Source organism: Topomyia yanbarensis, chromosome 2 (assembly GCF_030247195.1).
Source record: "Topomyia yanbarensis strain Yona2022 chromosome 2, ASM3024719v1, whole genome shotgun sequence".
In the NCBI taxonomy this organism is placed as follows: domain Eukaryota; kingdom Metazoa; phylum Arthropoda; class Insecta; order Diptera; family Culicidae; genus Topomyia; species Topomyia yanbarensis.
In genome coordinates this window covers 171,368,861-171,389,971 of record NC_080671.1, presented here as the reverse complement: position 1 = coordinate 171,389,971, position 21,111 = coordinate 171,368,861, and the positions used below count along the sequence as shown (strand labels likewise).

Genomic DNA, 21,111 nt, shown 5'->3' with positions numbered 1-21,111 from the left:
ATTCAAAAACAAACCAATTACTGAGCAGATTAGTGTCAACGTGTGTTTTGCAAAAGTTTCACATGAAACGAATAATTTGCTGTAATTTTAAAACAGACAACCCCAAAAGAAACCCTCTTCGGCAAAGGAGGAGTAAGTGCGATGTGTTTTTCTTTTTCTTGTTTTCTTGCTGACAGTAGAGTTTCTAGTTATTTTGGTGGTTTCATCAATGTTATATTTAATAAATTTTACGTAAATTAGAAGCTTTCACTAATTCAGTGCTACGTGATTTTCTTCTAATCGGAGGAAAATCACTTAGCACCGAATAGTAAACAATTTCTGAGCAGTTTCCCTCAGCATATTAAATTCTGGGTAGTTTCCATTAATAGATTAAATCATTGAAGTATATATTTTGCATTGTCCAAAAACCCATGAAATCCTAAACAAAACCTTCAAATATTCACATCTTCACAGCTTAATCTAGGTAATCTTATCAAGTCCCAACGGTTTTGCAAGATTGCTAAAAGTCAATAGTGATAAAGTTCTTATTCTTACCTTGTAGTGAAATCAGTAGTTTTATGCATTTACTTTACATTTTAACTTTTACCATAGTTTCAGGGATTTAGGAATTTTTCTAAACTGGAAAAATCAGTCTACGATATTTTTAATTCGCAAGTCTAACGATATAAAAAGTATCAGTTTCAGAAAAAATAGGATCTGTAAAAGAATCTGCTTAAATAGATGAATAAATAGTTATTCTCAGTTGTCTGATAAAATTTTCGAAGGTAGTCTTTAACCCATTCCCCACGCGAGTCAAGCAAAAATTATTTTTATGATTACGACTAGGGTTCGTCGAGGTGCGGATGTGGGCGGTAAATGGATAGTCCGCACCGCAACCGCAAAAAAATAATAAAACCGCACCGCTTACCGCAACCGCACTGTATTTACCGCACCGCACCGCGCGGTAATGCGGTAAAATTCATATTTTTTTTAAATTTTGTTGAAAAATTATTATTTATTATGTATAAGCATGTATAATAAAATGTTATTCTTATTTACAAGAAAATTAATTTTGATGAACTCCTCAGAATGTAACACCTATGAAAAAATATAAATTTGCAAGTTTTATTAATGAAATGCCGTACATTTTGAGACGAATACTTTCGAATAAGGTAAAACATTCTCATTCCTCTAAATATTAGCATAGCGCTGAAGTCCTATAAAATTTAGCTGTATTACTGAAGTCCTATGAAATGTAGCATAATTATGCATACAAAAACGTTCTTCTGCAGCATATAATAGAAAAACTTTTAATTTAATTATCCTTCAGTTAATTGAAAAAATGGAATAATGAAACTGTATATTTTTTTCTTTCAATTTTTATATTTTCAATGACTTTACCACATGAAAATGAAATAAACATTTCCGTATTTACATAGTAAAAACCACCTTAAAATATATTCACAAAAAATAAGGAAAACACCAGTACTTCTATATATTATTCTAATACAGTGATATAAAACATGTTGAATTTCATCAATAAGAACGTTGCCATATTTGACGAAAAAATCAGGAATTCATCTCATCTCAACCGGTATAGAGTTGTCGAATGTTTAAAAAAACTGCAAAAGATATATGATTTACAGCATACAGCAGAAATGTTATTACAAATTGGGGATTTTAGGAACAAAATACCCCAAAACTCTAACTTCGTATTTTGCAAGAAACGGATGTATTCTTTTTCAAATACTGAGATTGCTCGTTTTAAAAATGTATGAGCTGTAATTTTCTAATGGCTAGTTCGACAGTTCTAGCATTTTATTTATTTTTAAAAAAGATTTTTCCGTAATGCCAATGGCAAAAATTTCAATTGAAATTGGTAGGGGTCAAAATTTGTCCAAACTATGCGATATTTGGCATCTGGGCTAACTTCGACACTTGTCACAATATAAAGGAAGGCTTTGAGAATTACAAAAAAATCGCAATACCCTACACTCTAAAAACACTAACTTCAAAAGCTTTACTTTCAAAAAGTTACAAAAACTTAATTGAAAAATATTAGTTGTCAATTTGGTAGAAAATATTCCCAGTTGGACGAACAATGAACGTACGCGGAAAAAAGTTATGTACTTTTTGAGAAAGTGTTATAAAACCGACTGTAGAAAAATTAATTGTTTACACAGAAATCAAAAGAGATAGAAATACGATGTAGAAAAATGAATGATAGGGTAATCAGCCTAATTTGGGCCCCTCCTTATTTTGGACGCTTTCCATATATTTGTCTCCTTTACTGCCAATTCCTCCAAATTCGCTTGGTTTGATGAAGATAATTACATTCTTTGGGTTGTTTTGAAGTCGCAGTATGATCAATTTATCTTTAAGCTCTACAAATTAATCGAAATTTACGATTGAGAAAATATCATCAAAAACGATTCATAATTCTACAATTGCCTAGAGGAATCGCGAGAAATGAGACATTTTTAAATTGGATTTGACAATACAATACACTTGTTTTTCAATGATTGGATTGTGCGTTTTATGTATTTGAAAAGTTTCGTTTGTAAATTTGTTACTTTGAAGGGTAAAGTCTTCAAAATATGTGATAAAAATAATGGTGCCAATTTATATTGGAAACAGCTTATAGATTTTATTTCTTAGTAACAGTAACAAATACAAATACATAACCAAAATGTAGAAAATCAAGTAGCGATAGGTCGAATACAGATTATATTCGGATTTCTTTTCAAATCATTGTCAAGTATAAGGAAATTAGAGCAATCAAATGTTTATTATGTTTCTCTATTAATAATAATAATAAAATAAAAAAATAAAAGTAATAAAAAAAGTCGAACGTTCTGATAGAGATTTTTCTAAAAATGACATTGCTAAGCATTCGTTAAGATAATAAATCTTGTTGCGTCCTTCTGAAACGGTAAAAGTCATAGTTTAAGTTCACTTTTTAATGCAGACTTTATCAATTATTTTTTGAAGTGCGGTTGCGGTAATACCGCGCGGTAAAAGCTCATTTACCGCACCGCAACCGCGGGAAAAAGTGTCTTACCGCACCGCAGTTTTTGCGGTGCGGGTGCGGTAAATACCGCGCGGTTGCGGTAATTACCGCAACCGCGACGAACCCTAATTACGACATGATCACTATTATTGAAAATTTCATAAAGTTGAGTTAACGCAAGTCACAGAATTAGTAATAGTTGCAAGACGTCTGATGATGGAAATAGGAGTTGAACCTATTTTCCGCATATACAAATCGCCTGCTCAATTGGAAGATGTAAAGCAAATTTCGACATTCACTTTGTTCGGACATTCCTTGCAATGGTCAAGTTGGATTTCGCAGATATATTCCTATCCATGGAGATAACCTTGACGTTTGTTGCGTCCTTCATCACGGAGCAACACGATTTGATTACCAAATGCGTGTAAAGTTTCGTGAAACGATATTTTTCATATTTTTCTACTTATTCCAAATTGGCGTCTTCTACACCTTGTAAACGTTTAGTCTAGAATACGTTGCATTTTCAATCACCCCTAAATACTGTTAACTCTCGAATATTCATTTTTCTAACTAGAGAAAATTGTAAATTAATATTAATAATCAAATTCAATTCGTCGATGTACTATAGCTTTATCTTGTAACAGATAACATATTTTTAGGAGTTTTAGCGTCTGTTTTCACTAAAAACGTCATTTATGCAATAATTTTTAAACCCTTCCCGAAACTAAATCCTGGCTACGGGCCTGTGTAGTACCATTGCTATTATTATTCTATGAACTTTGGTTTGTTTTTCACCATTCAACAGGCATACAGTACTTTCAGGCCATGGTCAACTGATCTGAACCATTTTTCTCTCTCAAAACAAAATAGAAAGATTAAAATGACAGCTTGATGAACAAACAGGTCAAATCGTAATCCTTTGGCTGCTCAAAAGTAACACCTGCTTTATTAAGTTCTATCACTCCTATAACATTGCATGACGCGTCATGCATATATACATGTAAAAACTATCGCAGCTCGTCAATAAGAGTTCCGTTCCAATAAATATTTGTTCTTATTCACTACAATTATCCGGTATAGTAGTAGATTGTAATACCTTTCGAAAACAGAAATCCATGCCGAACACAATGTTGCACTATTCATCTATCCAGTCACTTTGTTAGCCACATTTTTAAACCACCATTATTGATCCCAATAACAAACAAACAACTCTTTTACATGGGTTTGACTGCATGCAGGCACGTAGCCAGAGGGGGGGCTAAGGGGCTAAAGCCCCCCCGAAATTTTTCAAAAATAAATTTAAGAAGCAACATGTTTTTCGGTAACTCGTAAAAAATTGTATCTCGTTTGGTTTCAACAAATTAACCCTTAAATGCGCAATGTTGTTTTAAAACAACATTGCAAAAACCATCTCAAAATTATCGTAGCAACGTATTAAAACCGTGAGACAATTGTCAGAAAATATGAAAAAAATTGGCTTGCGCCTTTAAGGGTTAATGGGAGAATGGTCAGGAAGATTGCTATTTCGAACTACCGAAGACATCGGTCACGATATCTACTCAGTATGCCGAGTCTGATAACACACTTCCTTTCATATTGTGTGACTCGTCGGAAGAACAAAAGAAACTGTTACTTTAATTCTTTCTGGGGTGATCCGTCGGATGATTGAATCGCAGAAGCAAGAAGTGGTGCTCCAGCCAAACCTGGAGGCTATTTACTTCCGGAATTTTTGCATAAGACCGAATATTCATGCTGGGAACTATTTGCTGAAGGTGAAAATAGAGCTTATGCTTACGAACTTCGCCTTTAACGTGTTCTACCTTGTCAGGCATTCAGTACTTATGTTATTTAACAAATTAGCCCAGGCGAAACCAGTCAGTGTGCATTACAACATGTAACACGTGGTTGATTCTCATCTATATGGATGATGAGAAAATCAATGTTCGGCTACAAGATCTGATACCACTTACTTGAACCGCGGGCGAACGACCAAGAGGTTAAAGCCCCAATAAACAAACTTAGCTTACTTGAACCGTGGCCATTAAAAGATTCCTGTCACATTTGGAAAAAAATGGAATTTATTATAAAGGACACATCTAGGAATAAGACGGGCAGGGTCAGCTAGGATTTCGTCCTAGCTGACCCTGCACGTACAAAACGCAATGCGATAGTATCATTATACACGTTACATCTTTGCACATCCATAGTCTCCAATACTATTACCTGAAAAACAAACAATTGCCAAATTTGTGGCTGCTGTTCATATAATATTGACGGCAAAAACTGCGCCTAGTATATCAAAATTAACAGTTAGCATCATCATTGAGGAAGTCGACACTGGTGGCCCGTAAGGGGACAAAACAAAGATGAAATCAGATATTTGCGAACATGGACATGGCAGTTACCACGATAATAATACGGAAGTGTACGAGATGAAATGAACGACCACCAAGACGCGTTTGGTTATGAAAAATATTTCTCAGCCAGTAAACAGGTCAATCGCACGAGATCTGTTGGACAACCATTAACGTTTTATCATTTTCATTGTTTACATCGTGGAATATATTAAAGACTCAAGGCTTCATTTAGCTAATGCATTGAGCCGACTCAAATAAACGAATTATATAATAAAAATTTAGAAGTTTCATAGAAAACTGAGTACAAAAACTGTCCCAAAATTAACATTTATCGCTAGTGATTGCATCTAACAAAACTCATGTTATGCTAGATATTGGCCTGAATAAAGAAAGTTAGTTAAATCATACGGAAATTGGATTTCTGTAATAGATTAGAGCACTCTACGCTTAATATAAACGTCAGGCATCTCACTCAAGCGCGCTAAACAAAAATAATTCAGTTAGCTGATGACATAGTTGTAGCCGAGACGACAGTTTTTTTTTTATTTTCGCATCATTTTAATGCAATAGTATTTCTATTGACACTCAATTTCATTTTATGTGGGGAATGCGGTCCGTATTAAAACACTGTTAGTCTGGAAAATCGAACAATAAGCAAGAAAAACGTGAAAAAGTAAACAAGCCAAAAAGTGGTAAACCGGCGGTTTTCCGGAGGTGTTCATCAACCCACGAATCGTATATTACTAATTTTGTTGATATACAGAAACGTACACAGTAGCGGTAGGACTACCTGACGTGATTTTACACTTATTTTCCTTCGGATGTCAATTGATCAATTGATGCTAAACCACATAATGTTGCAACCACCAGCAGCATTTCAGTCGCTTTCGATGGTTTCTAATTAATGCCTATGTAAGTTTGAAAACGACGTGTCGATAGATTGATCAGACATCAGTAGGTTATCACGGAGAGCGACTAAAACGTTGTAACTAGTTGAGTCTATAAGTCAATAAGGTGGGATTATTGTATCGATTTCATGTTTTCAGTATATGACAGTCTTTCGTTTTATTTTTGGTCTTTATGGAATAAGATGATAAGACATCATGCAGAAAAAAGCAAAAAGGGATCAATAAATTGAAATCGAGGGGAAGTAAATGCGATGTATTCCCTTTCATGTGTCGAAATGAAGAGATGCTGAAATTATTGAGCTTGTTCACATTTATAGTTTCTAGTTATGTTGTTGGTGTCAGCAATGAAGCATTTAGTAAAATTTTACGTAAATTAGATGATAGTAGTAATCAGTGTTAAGTGATTTTCATTCGATTTGTGGATAATTTTCTTGAATAGATTAAATTCCGGGCAGTTACCTTTAGTTGATTAAATCATTGAAATACATAAGTCATTGCACGTCAGATTTACAACCAAAATTTCAATTCCTTCCAAAATGTTTTCTTACATTCTTTAGCTAATAATAATTGACGCGTATTTTTTGTTTTGACTAAATATTATATTTTTTTTTCAAGTTATTAGCTTTTGAACTTTTGAAGTCAATAAAATTGAACATTTTTCAATCACTGATAACTCGGAAACGACTTGATATATGGAAAAAAATATTAAATAAAAAAAGTTACGTTTTCAAATAAGCTTAACAAAAAAAATCACATCACATCACCAAAGATCCTCCTCCATCCTCCATTTTTTGTTATATAACTTATGAAATTTGCAATTATTTGAAACAAATTGAATTTTTTAAAAGTTGGACCATATTTTTTATTTATTATTTTCTTTAAGTATTAAAAATCATGTTAAAAAGATTGTGTAAAAATTTGGCAGTGAAATTCTTTGCGAGATATTACAATTGTAAACATAAAACAAGGCAATTTTACACTAAACGCCCAGTGATAGGTCTGTTACAACTGAAATATCTCGAGAAACACTTCGAGTTCCATTCTGAAATTTTCACATAATCTTCTTAATATAGTTATGTAATCAAAATAAATTTGTTTTTGGGGGACTTTTAAAAAATATTTGCTTTTAACATTTGAATACCCCCAAAAAAGTCTTAAATTTGCAGAATGCGAGTCTTTCCACGATTTACAACTATAATTTTAGTTCCCTCAAATGTTTTTTGCATTTTTAGCTGAAAATTATAGACACGATTTTTTTAGTTTGGCTGAATTTGATATTTTTTTCAAGTTATGAGTTTTTTAACTCTATAAAATACTAGCTAGTACCCATCGCGCGTTTTGTTCCGAAGCGCCATCTTGTAGGCAGATAATCCCCAACCAATAGCACAAAAAACACGCTCCATAACAAATTCCAACTATGTATAAATTTATACGGCAATTGGTTAAGCCGTTTGGGAGTCCATAAATCATATGCATGCAACTATCGACTTTTAATAATATTTTTAAAAGTTTTATAAATTTAATAAAATTGGACATTAAATTAAGACATTAAGCATTAAATAATAAAAGCTGCGTTTTCGGATGATCTCGCCGGATTTTTTTTGTAATATTTGTTTTTGTTATATAATTGATGAATTATGCAAATATTAGTAACAAATAATTTTTTTCAGGATAGTACCAAAAAAATATTTTTAGCATTTTCAAATAATTTATAATTATATCGAGAAGATTGTGTACAAATTTCAGAAGGAATTCGAAGTATTTTACGAGATATTTCATTTACAATAGACCTATCACTAGGCGTTTGGTGTAAAATTGCTTTGTTTTAAGTTTATAATTGTAATATCTCGCAAAGTATTTTGATATGCACTCCCAAAGTTTTGCACAATTATTTTAACATGATACTTAATAATAAGTAAAAAAAAAGGCACAACTTTAAAAAAAATCAATTTGTTTCAAACAATTGCAAATTTCATAAGTTATATAACAAAAAGAAATTGCAATTTTTTTCAGTAAGCTCGTTAGAGAACACAACTTTTTTATTTAATATTTTTTTCCATATATCCAATCGTTTCCGAGTGATTGAAAAATGATCAATGTTATAAACTTCAAAAGTTTAAAAACTAATAACTTGAAAATAAATCATATTCAGCCAAAATAAAAAAAATACGTGTCAATTATTTATAGCTAATGAATGCAAGAAAAAAAATTGGAAGGAATTAATATTTTGGTTGTAAATCTGACGTGGAATGATCCATATATTTTGATCCTATTGATCAAAATCCTCCTTCCTAACTGGGGTTTTGACTAGGGGCAGATCACTCTAGAAATGTATAACAAACTTGCATCAAAAAATTCATTTAATTTCCATTTTTGCATCAACTTTGCACTTCCTCGCAGAAAAGTTTGTTTAACAAACGTCCTACGTTGATTCACTTTGTTCGACGTTTTGTTGAATGTAGGGCTAGTTTGTGTAGGGCTTTGACGTCTTACACGCAACGCAAAATACATTATGAATTTCTATTTTGATGGAAAGAAATGCATTTAATTTAGGCGATTTTAAAAAATGCATCACAAGTGATCTGCCCCTAGGGTTCTGATCTGCTAGGCCAAGGCCAGTCTCAAAAATAGTTTCATTTAAATAGAATATGCCAAAAAATTATGTTGGCATGATGCATTAGAACTGGTAATAGTTGCAGGACGCCAGATCAAGAAAATTGAAGTTGAACCATCTACAATTCGCTTGCTAAATCAGAAGATTTTGTGCAAATTTCGACATTCTCTTCGATCGAACATTTTATGGATATATTTCTACTCATTTCGATTTAGCGTCTTCTACAACTTTTAAACGTGCAGCTTAAAACACCTTGCGTTTTCCAGCACCGTCAAGGATTGTCATATTCGGTTAGCGCATAAATACTGAGAACTCTAGAATATCCATTGTTGCAACGAGAGTAAATTGTAACTTGTTAATAAATGATAAATATCATATTAAACATCAATAATTCGTTGTAAGAACATGGATTGTCTTAGATTTGGCATTGTTTTCAATAAGAACTTTTCAAAATTTCATTTAGCTTCTAGTGACAATATCAAGTCATTAGAACTAAAAGCTTTATGCAGGGGGCGGGTAAAGCGTAGTTGGTAAATCGATTGCCTTGTACGCAGCTCATCAGGGTTCGTTTATCAACCCCGCACATATAGGGTTAGAAATTTTTGTAAAGAAATTTTCTAACACGAAAAAAGGCGAATAACCATAAGGTTAAAACCTCTATAATCGAAATAAAAAAAGCTTTATGCAATAATTTTTTAAGCCCCTCCCGAAATAAACTCCTGGCCACGGGCCTGACTGCATGACTGTTGGATAGAGATTCGGAAGCAAAGCGGCTTGAAAATTAGTTACGCGATAATGAGAGTTATCTTATCTGCCAATGACGACCCGACCACCCCCCAATGCAATGTGCGGCAAATGTTGAGACATAATCTTGTTGTTGTGGCCTGTGAGGAACGAGTAACCGGGCAGTGCAATGTTTCAACGGATGAAAAAATAAAATCAACTACTCGCAGGAAAAAAGAAGTGCAATAGTGTGTAAATGTTTCGTTTAAAGTTTATGAAACGACAAGATAGATCATTAGAAGCATACTTTTTGTCAATTTGGTGCTTCAATACTATTGACGTTACCAAGTAATGATAGATGAAACTTGGGGACGTTTATTTTTTCCGGAAATCAAAGCATGCCTTCGTCTCTTTGTTTTTCGCGTATATGAACTCAATTTTTATTTTTTTTTTGTAAAACCATTCATATACTGAAAGATATGAATTTTCGTAGCGAACTTATATATACGAAAAAGTGAAATTCGACCAAAGTGGCGTTTACGTCACATTTGCATACAAGGGCAGTGAAATGATAAGGAGCCCTTCCACGATCATTAAAAGTGACATTAATACTCAGTAATAACATAACTAGTGCCTCATGGGGCCGTATATACTTTTTCTTTTATATGAAATGTATATTATAAATGAACGCGCCGTTTTTCAACGAAATTGCCTACCTATATCCATATAAATTGTATGTCGCTTTCAGTTGAATTTTCAGTGCGTTTCGCCCTTTGCTAATAAATGACGTGTATTATTGGGTGAATATACCTAGCTCGTTTGATAGAGGGAAAACATTGAGAAACATATAGAAAACAATATCTATATCGACTCTGCAAAAACATGTTGAATACATTTCCATATCAACATTAGAATAGTGCTAATAATATTTGTAAACAAACTTTTGTTTTGCTGATTTCTCTTAATTTGTTATATTTTCAACACAGAAGACATTTGAAATTGATTCTACCAAGGGTAAAGATGTTGATTCATGTATATCTTTCATGAAATTCAACTCGACAGCGGAATAATGAGCGAAATAAGATTGTTTACAAAAATCTCATTAGCCCTTTTGAAGAATTTTTATTGATTTATTGTCTACCTCGCCGATCGTTTGCGTATGAAGGTAAACATCTAGTCGCACTTTAAAGTGTGCCAATCTTGATATTCAGCGAAGATCTCAAATTTCATTGGATGACATTTTAATCCAAACAATGTACAGTCATCAATGAACTAACAATTGAATTCCAACTGGCAAAAATAATCAAAGCGGACGCTAAAGCGCGAACCGTAGGATTATAGTTTCAATCATGTAATGTTTTTCGTACCAGAAAACGTAAAATGTTAGAAATGATGTTGTTATACACATTTTTACCTGCACCGACATCCTTAAGCCTATTCTCTACTGCTTTAGCTAACTAAATACGAATGCACTATTATCTGCTAGTTTCCATCGCACTTTACAGTAAAGGTGTCTAATTTACATAGTTTTCCACTTCTTGGGAAACGCACAATTCATCATTGAAACACTTCACAATGTATTATAAAGTAAACACCGATAACACGAAAGGCAATACTTTTCACAAAGAAGGCAATCAGGGGAGTTCTTTGCACAGCTTTACGTTTTGTTTATCATTGGAAAAATCGATCGAACACCGTTTGATTTATGTTTATGTCATTCATTTGATACATTTGATCACCGCATTCTTCACTTTAGATCCCAGATTTTCGGCGAAGTACCGCAATTATTCGCAGTAACCTTTCAAATTTATAGCAGGTACAACTATGGATAATTTACACAAACAATTAATGGAAAATCGTTAGTTCTAGGCCCCCACTGTTTAGTTACGATTCAAAAATCGGTGCATTAGAGTACTGCCGAACATCTTGATACGATTCACTGAACTGTGAAACAATGCTCAGCCTTTGTATTCGAAAATATTAGATACTTTTGATCAGTTATCTATTATCTTTCACATTTATGTTAGAAGTTTTGTTTGACTAATTTTATCCATATGTGTATGATGATAAAAACACTGATTGGGGGCATGCGTCATTTTGCTAGCTACGGAGACTGCGCCGAAGCCATCTGTCAAAAATACCGGAAAAGACAGCTTTCACCGGAGGAGGAAAACCCGGTACGTCCGTTAGATTTATAACCAGCATTGCGGAGACGCCTCATGTTTTGTGCCGAAGTTTGGTATTTCCTGATAGACACCAGAGGAGTTTCGTTATGTTTTTGTTTTTTTAGATATATTCTGCGAAATTCTGCACGAAATTCCGTGTAATATTCCGTGTGTAATTCCGCACAAGATTTCGTGTAAAATTCCGCGCGAAATTCCGCACTAAAATTCCACATTAAATTCCGTGCGAAATAACCAGCGAAATTCCGTGCAAATTCCAGGGGAAATTCAGTGTGAGTTTCCCTGCGAAATTCCGCGCGAAACGCCACGAGAAATTCCTTGTGAAACTCCAGCAGTGAAACTTCATGCGAAATTCCGCGCGAAATTCCGTGCAAAATTCCGTGCAAAATTCTCTGGAAAATTCCGCACGAAATTCCACACGAAATTACACGCAGTGGCGGCGCCAAGGGGGGGGCGAAGGGGGCAACCGCCCCGAGCGGCAAAATCAGGGGGCGGCATTTCCTACTAAACAAATTTCTATTTCATTTTTTAATAATTCTTCAAGTTTCAATAATCACGATCAAAATCAAGTGTGGGTGAAATGCTTGAATTTATATGATTTTGGCGATTGACTATTAAAAAGTAGGGGATCAAGACGACGGATGCAAACGAACAAAATTATATACATATTGCTCAGTCTCAAAAAATTCAACTGAGATTAGTTTCCGAACGAACTTGAAGTAGTGAGAGTATGCAGACTAATTTGCTGGGATTAAACCAGGGAACTCTATCTTATACAGAGTGTTTGGTTCATGGTTAAGAATCTCTCGAGCAGTGATAGAGAGTTGTCTTTGGGGAAAAATCGTTCTACACAAACTATCAAAACTCAACTACAAAGCTATTGAACTTTTTTTGTAAACAACTTGTTTGTTTTTAAATGTCTAACTCAAAAAGTATACTTTGTATTTTCAATCTTTTAATTCCTGTTCCTGTTAAAAATCAGGTGCGTTGGTCCAGCATAGTCGATAAGAGAACCGGTCTAATGATCCGATGCTCAATACAATTCCCTTACAATGATTACTATAATCAAATAGTATGGAAAAGGTAGTCAAAGACGGTCTTAATTGAGTCTATCAGTTTTCAATAATAATTCGAGCCATCATAAATATATCAAAGATTTATGTTATGCCCACTGTCCTTGGCAGCACTGTTTCACCGGGATCTATCCAGACAAATTGCAATTACATCAGTTCTATGAATATTACTTAGGGTGTGGAGACTATTTTCGCCCTATTTCTATTATCGCCCTACCCATTTGAAGCCATTAGTTAGAGCAGCGGCTGCCATCTTTGTTCAACGCATTGGTACAAATGGTAGTGCGAAAATAAGAGCATTCAATTCAACTTTTCGTGGCGCTCAAACAGAAATATTTCCTCATTCTCAGGACATTGTTGGTATTAAAATGGTTCTTGGAAACGAAGCAAGGCTACTGATGCCACTTTATACGCATTTTATCGATTGTAGGCTGCGTAATTAATAGAATAGTGTGGCACCTTCCCTAATGGGGCTAAAATTAGGTATTTACCCTATATGTGCTAGTGCTCAAATGAAATTTAATAGTCTCAATAATTAGTTTTGTAAGCTAGTCTTTCCTTAGCGTAAAATTGATAAACGTTATTGTTTATAAATAAAATGGCTTTGATAGGGGTTAAAAGAAAATTATTTTTCTCTGAACGTTTAGCTAGATAATTTTAAAAAAAAGGTTGATCGCCAGTACCTCACAAAAATAATATTTTAAAATGATTTGTCCAATTCCTTGATCAGTTTTTTTTAATATGTAATATTTTATAGAAGATGTACCAGTAGTCATAAACCAAATGAAGAATGCCGTCTCTTTGCTCAAACAAGAAAATTTTAGGCACCAATTATTGCCATAATTAAAGGACATGAGCGCGGAGCGAACATGTGAACGGAGTCGTAGCCACACCTTTCGCGAGGAAATTTATGCGCAACACTACCACCAGGACAAAATATTGACAATAAAATGTAAAAAAGTTCATTTTTGTGTAGATCCTTTCTAATACCTTTATCATATTCGTTTCATGTGAAAAGGTGGGACATAGTTGAACTTTTTTGAAAATTCGTTGTAAAGGGGCGGCAAATTTAATGTTTGGCCCCGAGCGACAAAACACCTCGCGCCGCCACTGATAACACGCGAAATTTCACGTAAAATTAAGCGTGAAATTCCGCGCGAGATGCGGTTAGAACTTTCGTGCGAAATTTCATACGAAATTCCGCGCGAAATTCCGTGCAAAAAACTGGAAATTCCACGTGAAATTCTGTGCGATATTCACATTTTCATATTTCATATTTATTGATTCAAATACTTGTAGAGTAATAGTATTCTCTTATAAATTACTACAATTGGTGATAATGTTGTTCAAACCACGAATAATGAGTTTAAATAAGGCCAATTTTTGCCTTTCTCATATAGAAAGGTTATGCAATCACTCTGAAAAACGTCAACCTAATCCCGGCCCGGAGGGCCGAATGTCATATCCCATTCGACTCAGTTCGTCGAGATCGGAAAAAAGTCTGTATGTGTGTGTATGTATGTATGTGTGTATGTGTGTATGTGTGTGTATGTGCGTATGTGTCAAATGTCACTCATTTTTCTCAGAGATGGCTGGACCGATTTGCCCAAACTTAGTCTCAAATGAAAGGTGCAACCTTCCCATCGGCTGCTATTGAATTTTGGATCGATCGGAATTCTGTTTCCGGAATTACGGGTTTAAGAGTGCGGCCACACAGAAATTTCTCATATAAACTATAGGAAAAATTAAAAATAGAATTTTTATTTTTGAAGCTAAATGTCTTCAAGGTGCATGAAACGTCGAGCTTTGATGCAAACTCGAAAAAAAATTTGACGACTATTCACTTTTTTGGATTTTGGCACATTTTTGTCTTTTTCATATAGAAAGGTTATGCAATCACTCTGAAAAACGTCAACCTAATCCCGGCCAATTTTTTTTTAACTCGCATAGGGTTTCTGGATTTTAACAGGGGCGTAGTTGATGCTTTAAGGAGAGGGGTTACACCCCCCCCCCCTCTACCATTCACTCCCCTCTCTTAAAAATCTCCTTAAATCTCCCCTCAGCCCTCATACCCCTCCCCATCAACCCCATCATCTTTAAACCATCACTATATCACAAAGCAAACCAATTTAAGCTGGGGAGTCGTTCGTTCATGGAACTTTCGCCCACCTCACATACCCATCCCCGCATGACAAAATGAGTTAGCAAGCAGATAACATTGATCTAATACTGATTAGGCTAATGAAGTACGATATTTTTTTGTTTCAAGTGTTTCACCGTCGACACGTAGCTCATCAAGTTCGTGGCTGGCAAGCTATTGTGTATAAATGCAAAGTGTACTAAGAATGTAATGGACATTTCCACAACTATGTTGAACATAAAAAGCCTCCGTGCTATAGTTTAGAGAAATGAGAAAGGCACAATTGCACCGCTAGGTGGATTAAAATAGGTTTTTTTTTTAAATTATGTCACCCCCCCCCCTTCAAAATCGTTCAAAAATATGAGGGGGCAAATAATTTTTTTTAATCACCGAAATAGAAAAAAATGGTCACGTTTAATAAAACAACAATTAAATTTTCATAAAATCTTCCTTTTCGATATTGAACACTATCATGGCAGTTTTGGAAATTACATTCACTCACTTATATTATGAATTGTTTGCCAGAAAGTAAGTTTTCCTCCTATCCTCATACAGATACAGAAATACAGATTGATATCTGGGGTAAATTGGTATTACACCAAAACTTACCACAATCTGACTTTCATTAAGACTCTAGATCAGAGATCTTGATCTTGATATACTTACACACGATTCCACATTTTCCACATTCGTTGGCTAAATGAGGTGCACTAGACAAACAAAATACAAGCGAAAACACGCCAATTGTTTAAAAAAATCAATTTTGAGCTTAAGCCAAACATGAACCACCATGTTTGAAAAACGCGAAAAAAAACAACATTTCAACCGTAAGAAAATATGTCTAAGTCACAGGGAACAGACCTCCATGATCGAATAAAAATATTTAAAAAACGTATGTAAATATTTGAATTAATATACGATAAACACTAGCGCCGCTACACCAACCTATCCCAACTATCCGTCAAATCCATTCCGGAACCGGTTCCAAATCCTGAATGGATTCAGTATGGAACTTTGCTCAAAGAAAACAACCGATTCCGACTCTATCGGTTGATGGATTTGAGCTGGAATTCATGCTGGAATTCCGAACCGGTTCCGGACTAGTTTGACTGGGTAGAGTAATATCCGCTGTCAATTCTGTCGAACTCAGCCACAAAAAAACATGACGACAGTAGCGCAGCTGGCTTGGATATCCCAACTACCTTCGAAACCGGTAGAGATTTTACACAAGTTGAATGCTGAAGATGGACGTCTGTTCTATGTGTTAAAGTGTTAAAATTGCCTTTAAATCGCATTCGCAAATTGCCTTTTTTCCTAGGGGCAATTAGCACAGGCGAGTTGAGTCAATCGTCAAACTGTTTAAATCGCCTGACCATGTTCGTCCGCATTTTTTTAACCGGGTTTCGTTACAAAATGTAAGGGTGTGTACATTTTTCTATTAGGATTTCTGACATTTTATTTACAACCTTCGCAGTATTTCAGTATTTCGTATCGGTTGATTTATCTGTAGTCTACCTTTTGCAACTAGGTTTGTGTTTCGGTGCGGCATACAGGGAGTAAAGATATTTTTTGTCAGATTTTTTAACGTGTTTCTACATTGCGCGGACCCGATCACCATACCCAACCATGCAAGCCGAAAACATTGACATTTAAAAATTGATAAATGACTTCACCTATACGTCTTGAATGTATTTTCTTTCGTGATATTGTTGATTCTAGCGATGATGTCCTGGATCACATTTTAACTATCGTCATATTTTTCAGTTGGTTTATTCGTGTTTGAACATATGTAAGTAACGTTAAATAAGACATCCTAAAAGTATTTTTTTCGAGTCATTTATCGGGTCCATGGGTCAAGTGAGTGAGAAAAATATTGGCAAACTAAAAAATTACAAATGTGTCCACCTTTACAATTTTACATTTTGACCAATATCAGTGAACCATATATTCTGCCCAACCTTTTTTATATGGATTGACTATCGATTAAAAAAATCAGATTCAACAGTACGTGAAATTTCTAACGCTTAAAATTTTTAATGCGTCATTATTTTTAAGGGTAAAATTGATTGCATTAAATAACATTTCAGTGAGTCGTATCACCAGAATGGTAAGTGTATACTTACAACAATGTATAATATCTAATAGTACATGAATTTTCAGGATCAAAGCAATCAGGTGGCTGTCAAAATTGAACGTGGAGGAAAACTGGTCAAACAATCGATCGTCTCGGCACCGATGGGATGCAAAATCGTCGATCTAATCAAGGACATCTTGAGCTGCTACCCATCTGAAAGTTACGAAGTATCCAAACTGTATATTGGCAGCAAATCTTTTGCATTGAACGATTTGTTTGAAGTTTCACTCGTTGCGTGTATATCAGATGCCGTTTCCACCATCGGATCGTGCTCTAAAATAGTATGCATACTCAGTGACGAGATTCAAGTTCCGTCCAACTCGAAGCAAAACGCATTTGAACAACTTATGAGCCAAGCATCTTTAGTTCAGCTTCCTCAAAAACGCCACGGAAATAGTGGACGTGATGGAATATTTAATTTTCTGATCGATTATATGGCACAGCGCAAAATTGGGTTTCGAGTTTTTCAAAAAAGGGATATGGAAATGTTCATGTCGACGATCGTTTCCATCTTATGGTATTTAGATGGACAGTGGGAAAAATTTGCAACAGCCCCTGGTGTGTCAAAGCTTCCTGAAATTTTGCATTTCAAACCAGAGGATCGGGAGACATTCCGTGTCACGTATTATGGCACTTATAAGAAAAAAAATATACCACAAATGAAAAATACTGAGTTAGTAGAGCGCTTTGAAAGGCTAACCGAACTTGAATCATTTCTTCGTGTAGAAGGATGGGAAATGGTGCTAAACGAAATAGGCTCCCTGAAAACTTCGATTGCAGGCTACATTCGCCATCTCAACAGAGCCGAATCGTTTCGTGAAGATTTCGTATCAGCAATCGCATGTCGAAAGAACCGTTCTCTTCAAACTATCGAACAAAATTCCAAACGAGGAAGCCTTGTGAAAGTTCTCTATAAAGCCTTAGAGCAAGAGCTGTTATCCTGCCCGGTTTACACTGCTGTGAATGTTATTTTTTTTGCACCATCGGAGCGGCGAGCAAAATATAATTACATTTCTGGAATGAACTTCAGTTTTGCTGTTCAGTTGTATCGTTCATTTAAACCGAACGCTACATTCATCTGGAGGGTTTCAACAGAACGCGACGAAACGGCGCTAGCGTGTACAATTGCGTGTACATTGAAAAGCATATCGATGAGCGGGTCAAACTTGACAAGAATAGACGGCTACTGGAATTGTTCGGCGCAACGGCTAATTGGTCCCCTGAAACAGTGAGCGACGTTGTTTCATTCGCGACAAGTACACTTTCTCTTAGACTGTGAGTATGAATATCTATAAATTTTGGCATTTTCACATGGTGAAGAGTATACGAAAGAAGATATAAGCGAAATCGAAACTGGGATACAGTTCTTACTGGAAGAGGGATATGACCTGTCTGAAGCTTTGACGATCGACGAGGAGGCACATGCATCGAAGAAAGACAAGTTTTAGAATTTTTGGAACGCTGTTGAGCAAATAATAGCAAACAACGATTTCGCGGTAGCTGAGGAAAGAAGGCGTGGATCAACCTGCTGGATTTCGCCATTATGTGTTTCTTTGCGCGACTTGATGGATAACAGTGAGAAGAAAATGGATGAAATTTTTGCTGGTTCGAACAAAAACTTTATTCCATCATATGAATACTTCCGGCTACAATTCACGCCAAGAAATTCCACTTCACAAGTGGCAAAACGTTACTAGGAACGCTTCGACATTAATTTGGAATTCAGAAAAGAACGCTTCATAAGTTTCATCTGGATCACTACTATGGTGTTAAACAATTTCAATATTTGAAGAAGATGGCTGGTAAATTTATAAAATTTAGTCTACGTAAAAAATAAAAAACCTTTTTTTACATTTCATAGGTCTTTTTAGCGAAAATGCTTTAATGTATTTCTTAGACGACAAGTCTTCCATTCCTGTTGGGTACGCTGGTGCTCCGGTGAGTGCTACTCGAAAACAACGTGCGGTGCTTATGGCTGGTCTGAACGAGAGAGGGTTGAATACAATGGACCACGATAACGTGCCCCAACATATTATTCCATCAGTTTCGATTAAGCTCACCCCTCCAAAAGTTTTATCAAATGAGTGGTATGCAGGAAAGCCAACAATCATCTTAAAAGATGCTATTTTCGAAACTTCTACTGCTTTTCGGCATGCAGCCGAACTCGTTAAGTATGCTGACGAAGAAGATCGAAAAAATCCCATTGTGTTTATAGGCACAGATGGCGGTCCGAATCACAACGTGACATCTATACAAGTGATTCTAAGTTACATTGCGCTATTTATAGAACATGATTTGGACTACTTATGTGCTGTACGTACACCTCCAAATTTCTCAATCATTAATCCAGCAGAACGATTGATGTGTACCGCGAATATAGCTTTAATCGGTGTTTCACTAGCGCGAAATCATTTGGGTTCCTACGAGCAAAAAGTGCGTTCGTTGTTGTTGAAAAAGCAATGGAGAAATGCACAGGATAAGCACCCTGAGGTCGACTATCGGAAGTTAGCCCGCGATGGATTGAAGGATTCGTTAGATGTTCTTACACATCGATTAGAAAGTCTGACGTACAAAGGAGAGAAAGTTTTTGTTGGAGAGCCAGCAAACGATCACGAAATTACATACTTAAAACAACAAATCTCTCGTATTTGGCCGGAAATCGATCTAAGCAGCAAAGTTTGCAAAAGTCAAGTTTTGAACATCGGGTACTTCCGCGAGTTTTTTGACAAGCATACTGACGATTCCTGCAGATTTCATAAATCTATACGACTATTGAATGACATTTTTAATTCCTTGATGTGGCTCCATACTCCGCAACCGGATGGGGAAAAATACAAAGATTTTGCGGATGTACATGGAACAGAACCGAATGATGACCATGTACCAAGCAAACAAAACTCCAAATCTTCTAGCACTACCGAGCAACCAAAGCCACCGTTTCCATTGTCATACACAAGGGCTCGAAAAATTGTTATATGCACAGATTGTGAGTTTCCACGGCTGCTGCATACAAAATGCGCAATAGATAAAACGGTTGCAGCAGAGATAGATAAATATATAGACGAAAAACTTTATATTGTGGAGCACCTTTGGAACCATTTCAGAATGTTTTCCGAAACACCAAGCTTAAATGCTATGATCCTGTTTCTCTGCACTATTATCAAGCCGGGTCTTTTTTAATGCTTTATGCGCAGTGTCTTAATACGCAAGACTTTTCGACGGAACGAAAACTAATGCTTTGCAGGAATTGTTCCGCTCAGACAAACACCACAGCCGCGCCATCTGCAATCGCTCTGGAAAAACGTCCACGAGGACGACCAAAGAAGAATGTGGCATCTTAAATTAGTTTTTTAAAAACTAAATTAAAATAAATTTTTATTGCTGTTTTATAAAAAAAATATTTATTTTTATTTTGCCCCCACCCCCCCTTCAAAAAAAAATTGGAGCCGGACATAATTTTTTAAAAATATTTGTAATGGCCTAATTAAACAAAAAAAATTAAACTAATGCTAATAAAAAATTTTTATATGCTGTCCAGTTCCCCAGCCTACTGCTCATCCCAATCCATTTAATTTCCTCCACTCAAGCAGTTCAAGCACTCACGGTAGAATCTTGCAGTAGATAAAATAGTGTGAATATTAGCAGGCAGCTGATTCCATAGAATTATTGCACGAACGAAGAAGGTACTACCGTAATGAGAGGAGTTATGCTGCGGTACAACATAGTGTCTTACTCTAGCGCTCCTAAATGGCCGTAGTTTTTCAAGCAGATAGTAGGGACCCAGGTGGATAATTTTGAATAAGGTAATACAGCTTCTTAGTTTAAAGAATTCATAAAAAGAGCAGCCTAAAAGCTGCTGTTGTAAATGTGTAACTCTGGTGTACCTTGATAAATTAAAGGCCCATCGTACGCAGTGATTCAAGGCAATACGCAAACGATCCAAAATACAAGCAGATGCGTTCAAAATCAATTCAAGTCCATAGGAAAAGT

The 21,111-nt window shown here is 35.4% G+C and overlaps 2 protein-coding genes across 4 annotated transcripts in view; one reads left to right on the top strand and one right to left on the bottom strand.

The window, feature by feature from the left end:
- Positions 1-11,666, bottom strand: part of LOC131682116 (endothelin-converting enzyme homolog) — a 43,506-nt gene extending 31,840 nt beyond the window's left edge. Inside the window, exon 1 of one of the 2 annotated variants that reach the window (XM_058963345.1) lies at positions 11,006-11,666. In XM_058963345.1, coding sequence (XP_058819328.1) covers positions 11,006-11,017 — 12 coding nt within the window. In that variant the 5' untranslated portion in view covers positions 11,018-11,666. Of the gene's footprint in view, positions 1-4,085; positions 4,110-11,005 lie in introns of those variants that run through there. The other variant, XM_058963344.1, reaches the window with a different exon arrangement.
- Positions 11,667-18,451: 6,785 nt separating this feature from the next.
- LOC131678503 (uncharacterized) lies at positions 18,452-20,372 on the top strand. 2 transcript variants are annotated; one of them, XM_058958696.1, is made up of 2 exons: positions 18,452-18,923; positions 18,993-20,372. In XM_058958696.1, exon 2 carries the CDS (start codon positions 19,006-19,008, stop codon positions 20,299-20,301), a length of 1,296 nt encoding a protein of 431 aa, XP_058814679.1. In that variant the 5' UTR covers positions 18,452-18,923; positions 18,993-19,005; the 3' UTR covers positions 20,302-20,372. The 2 variants fall into 2 exon arrangements, with proteins under 2 accessions (XP_058814679.1, XP_058814678.1); XM_058958695.1 differs by having other exon boundaries at positions 18,983-20,372.
- Positions 20,373-21,111: the final 739 nt, after the last annotated feature.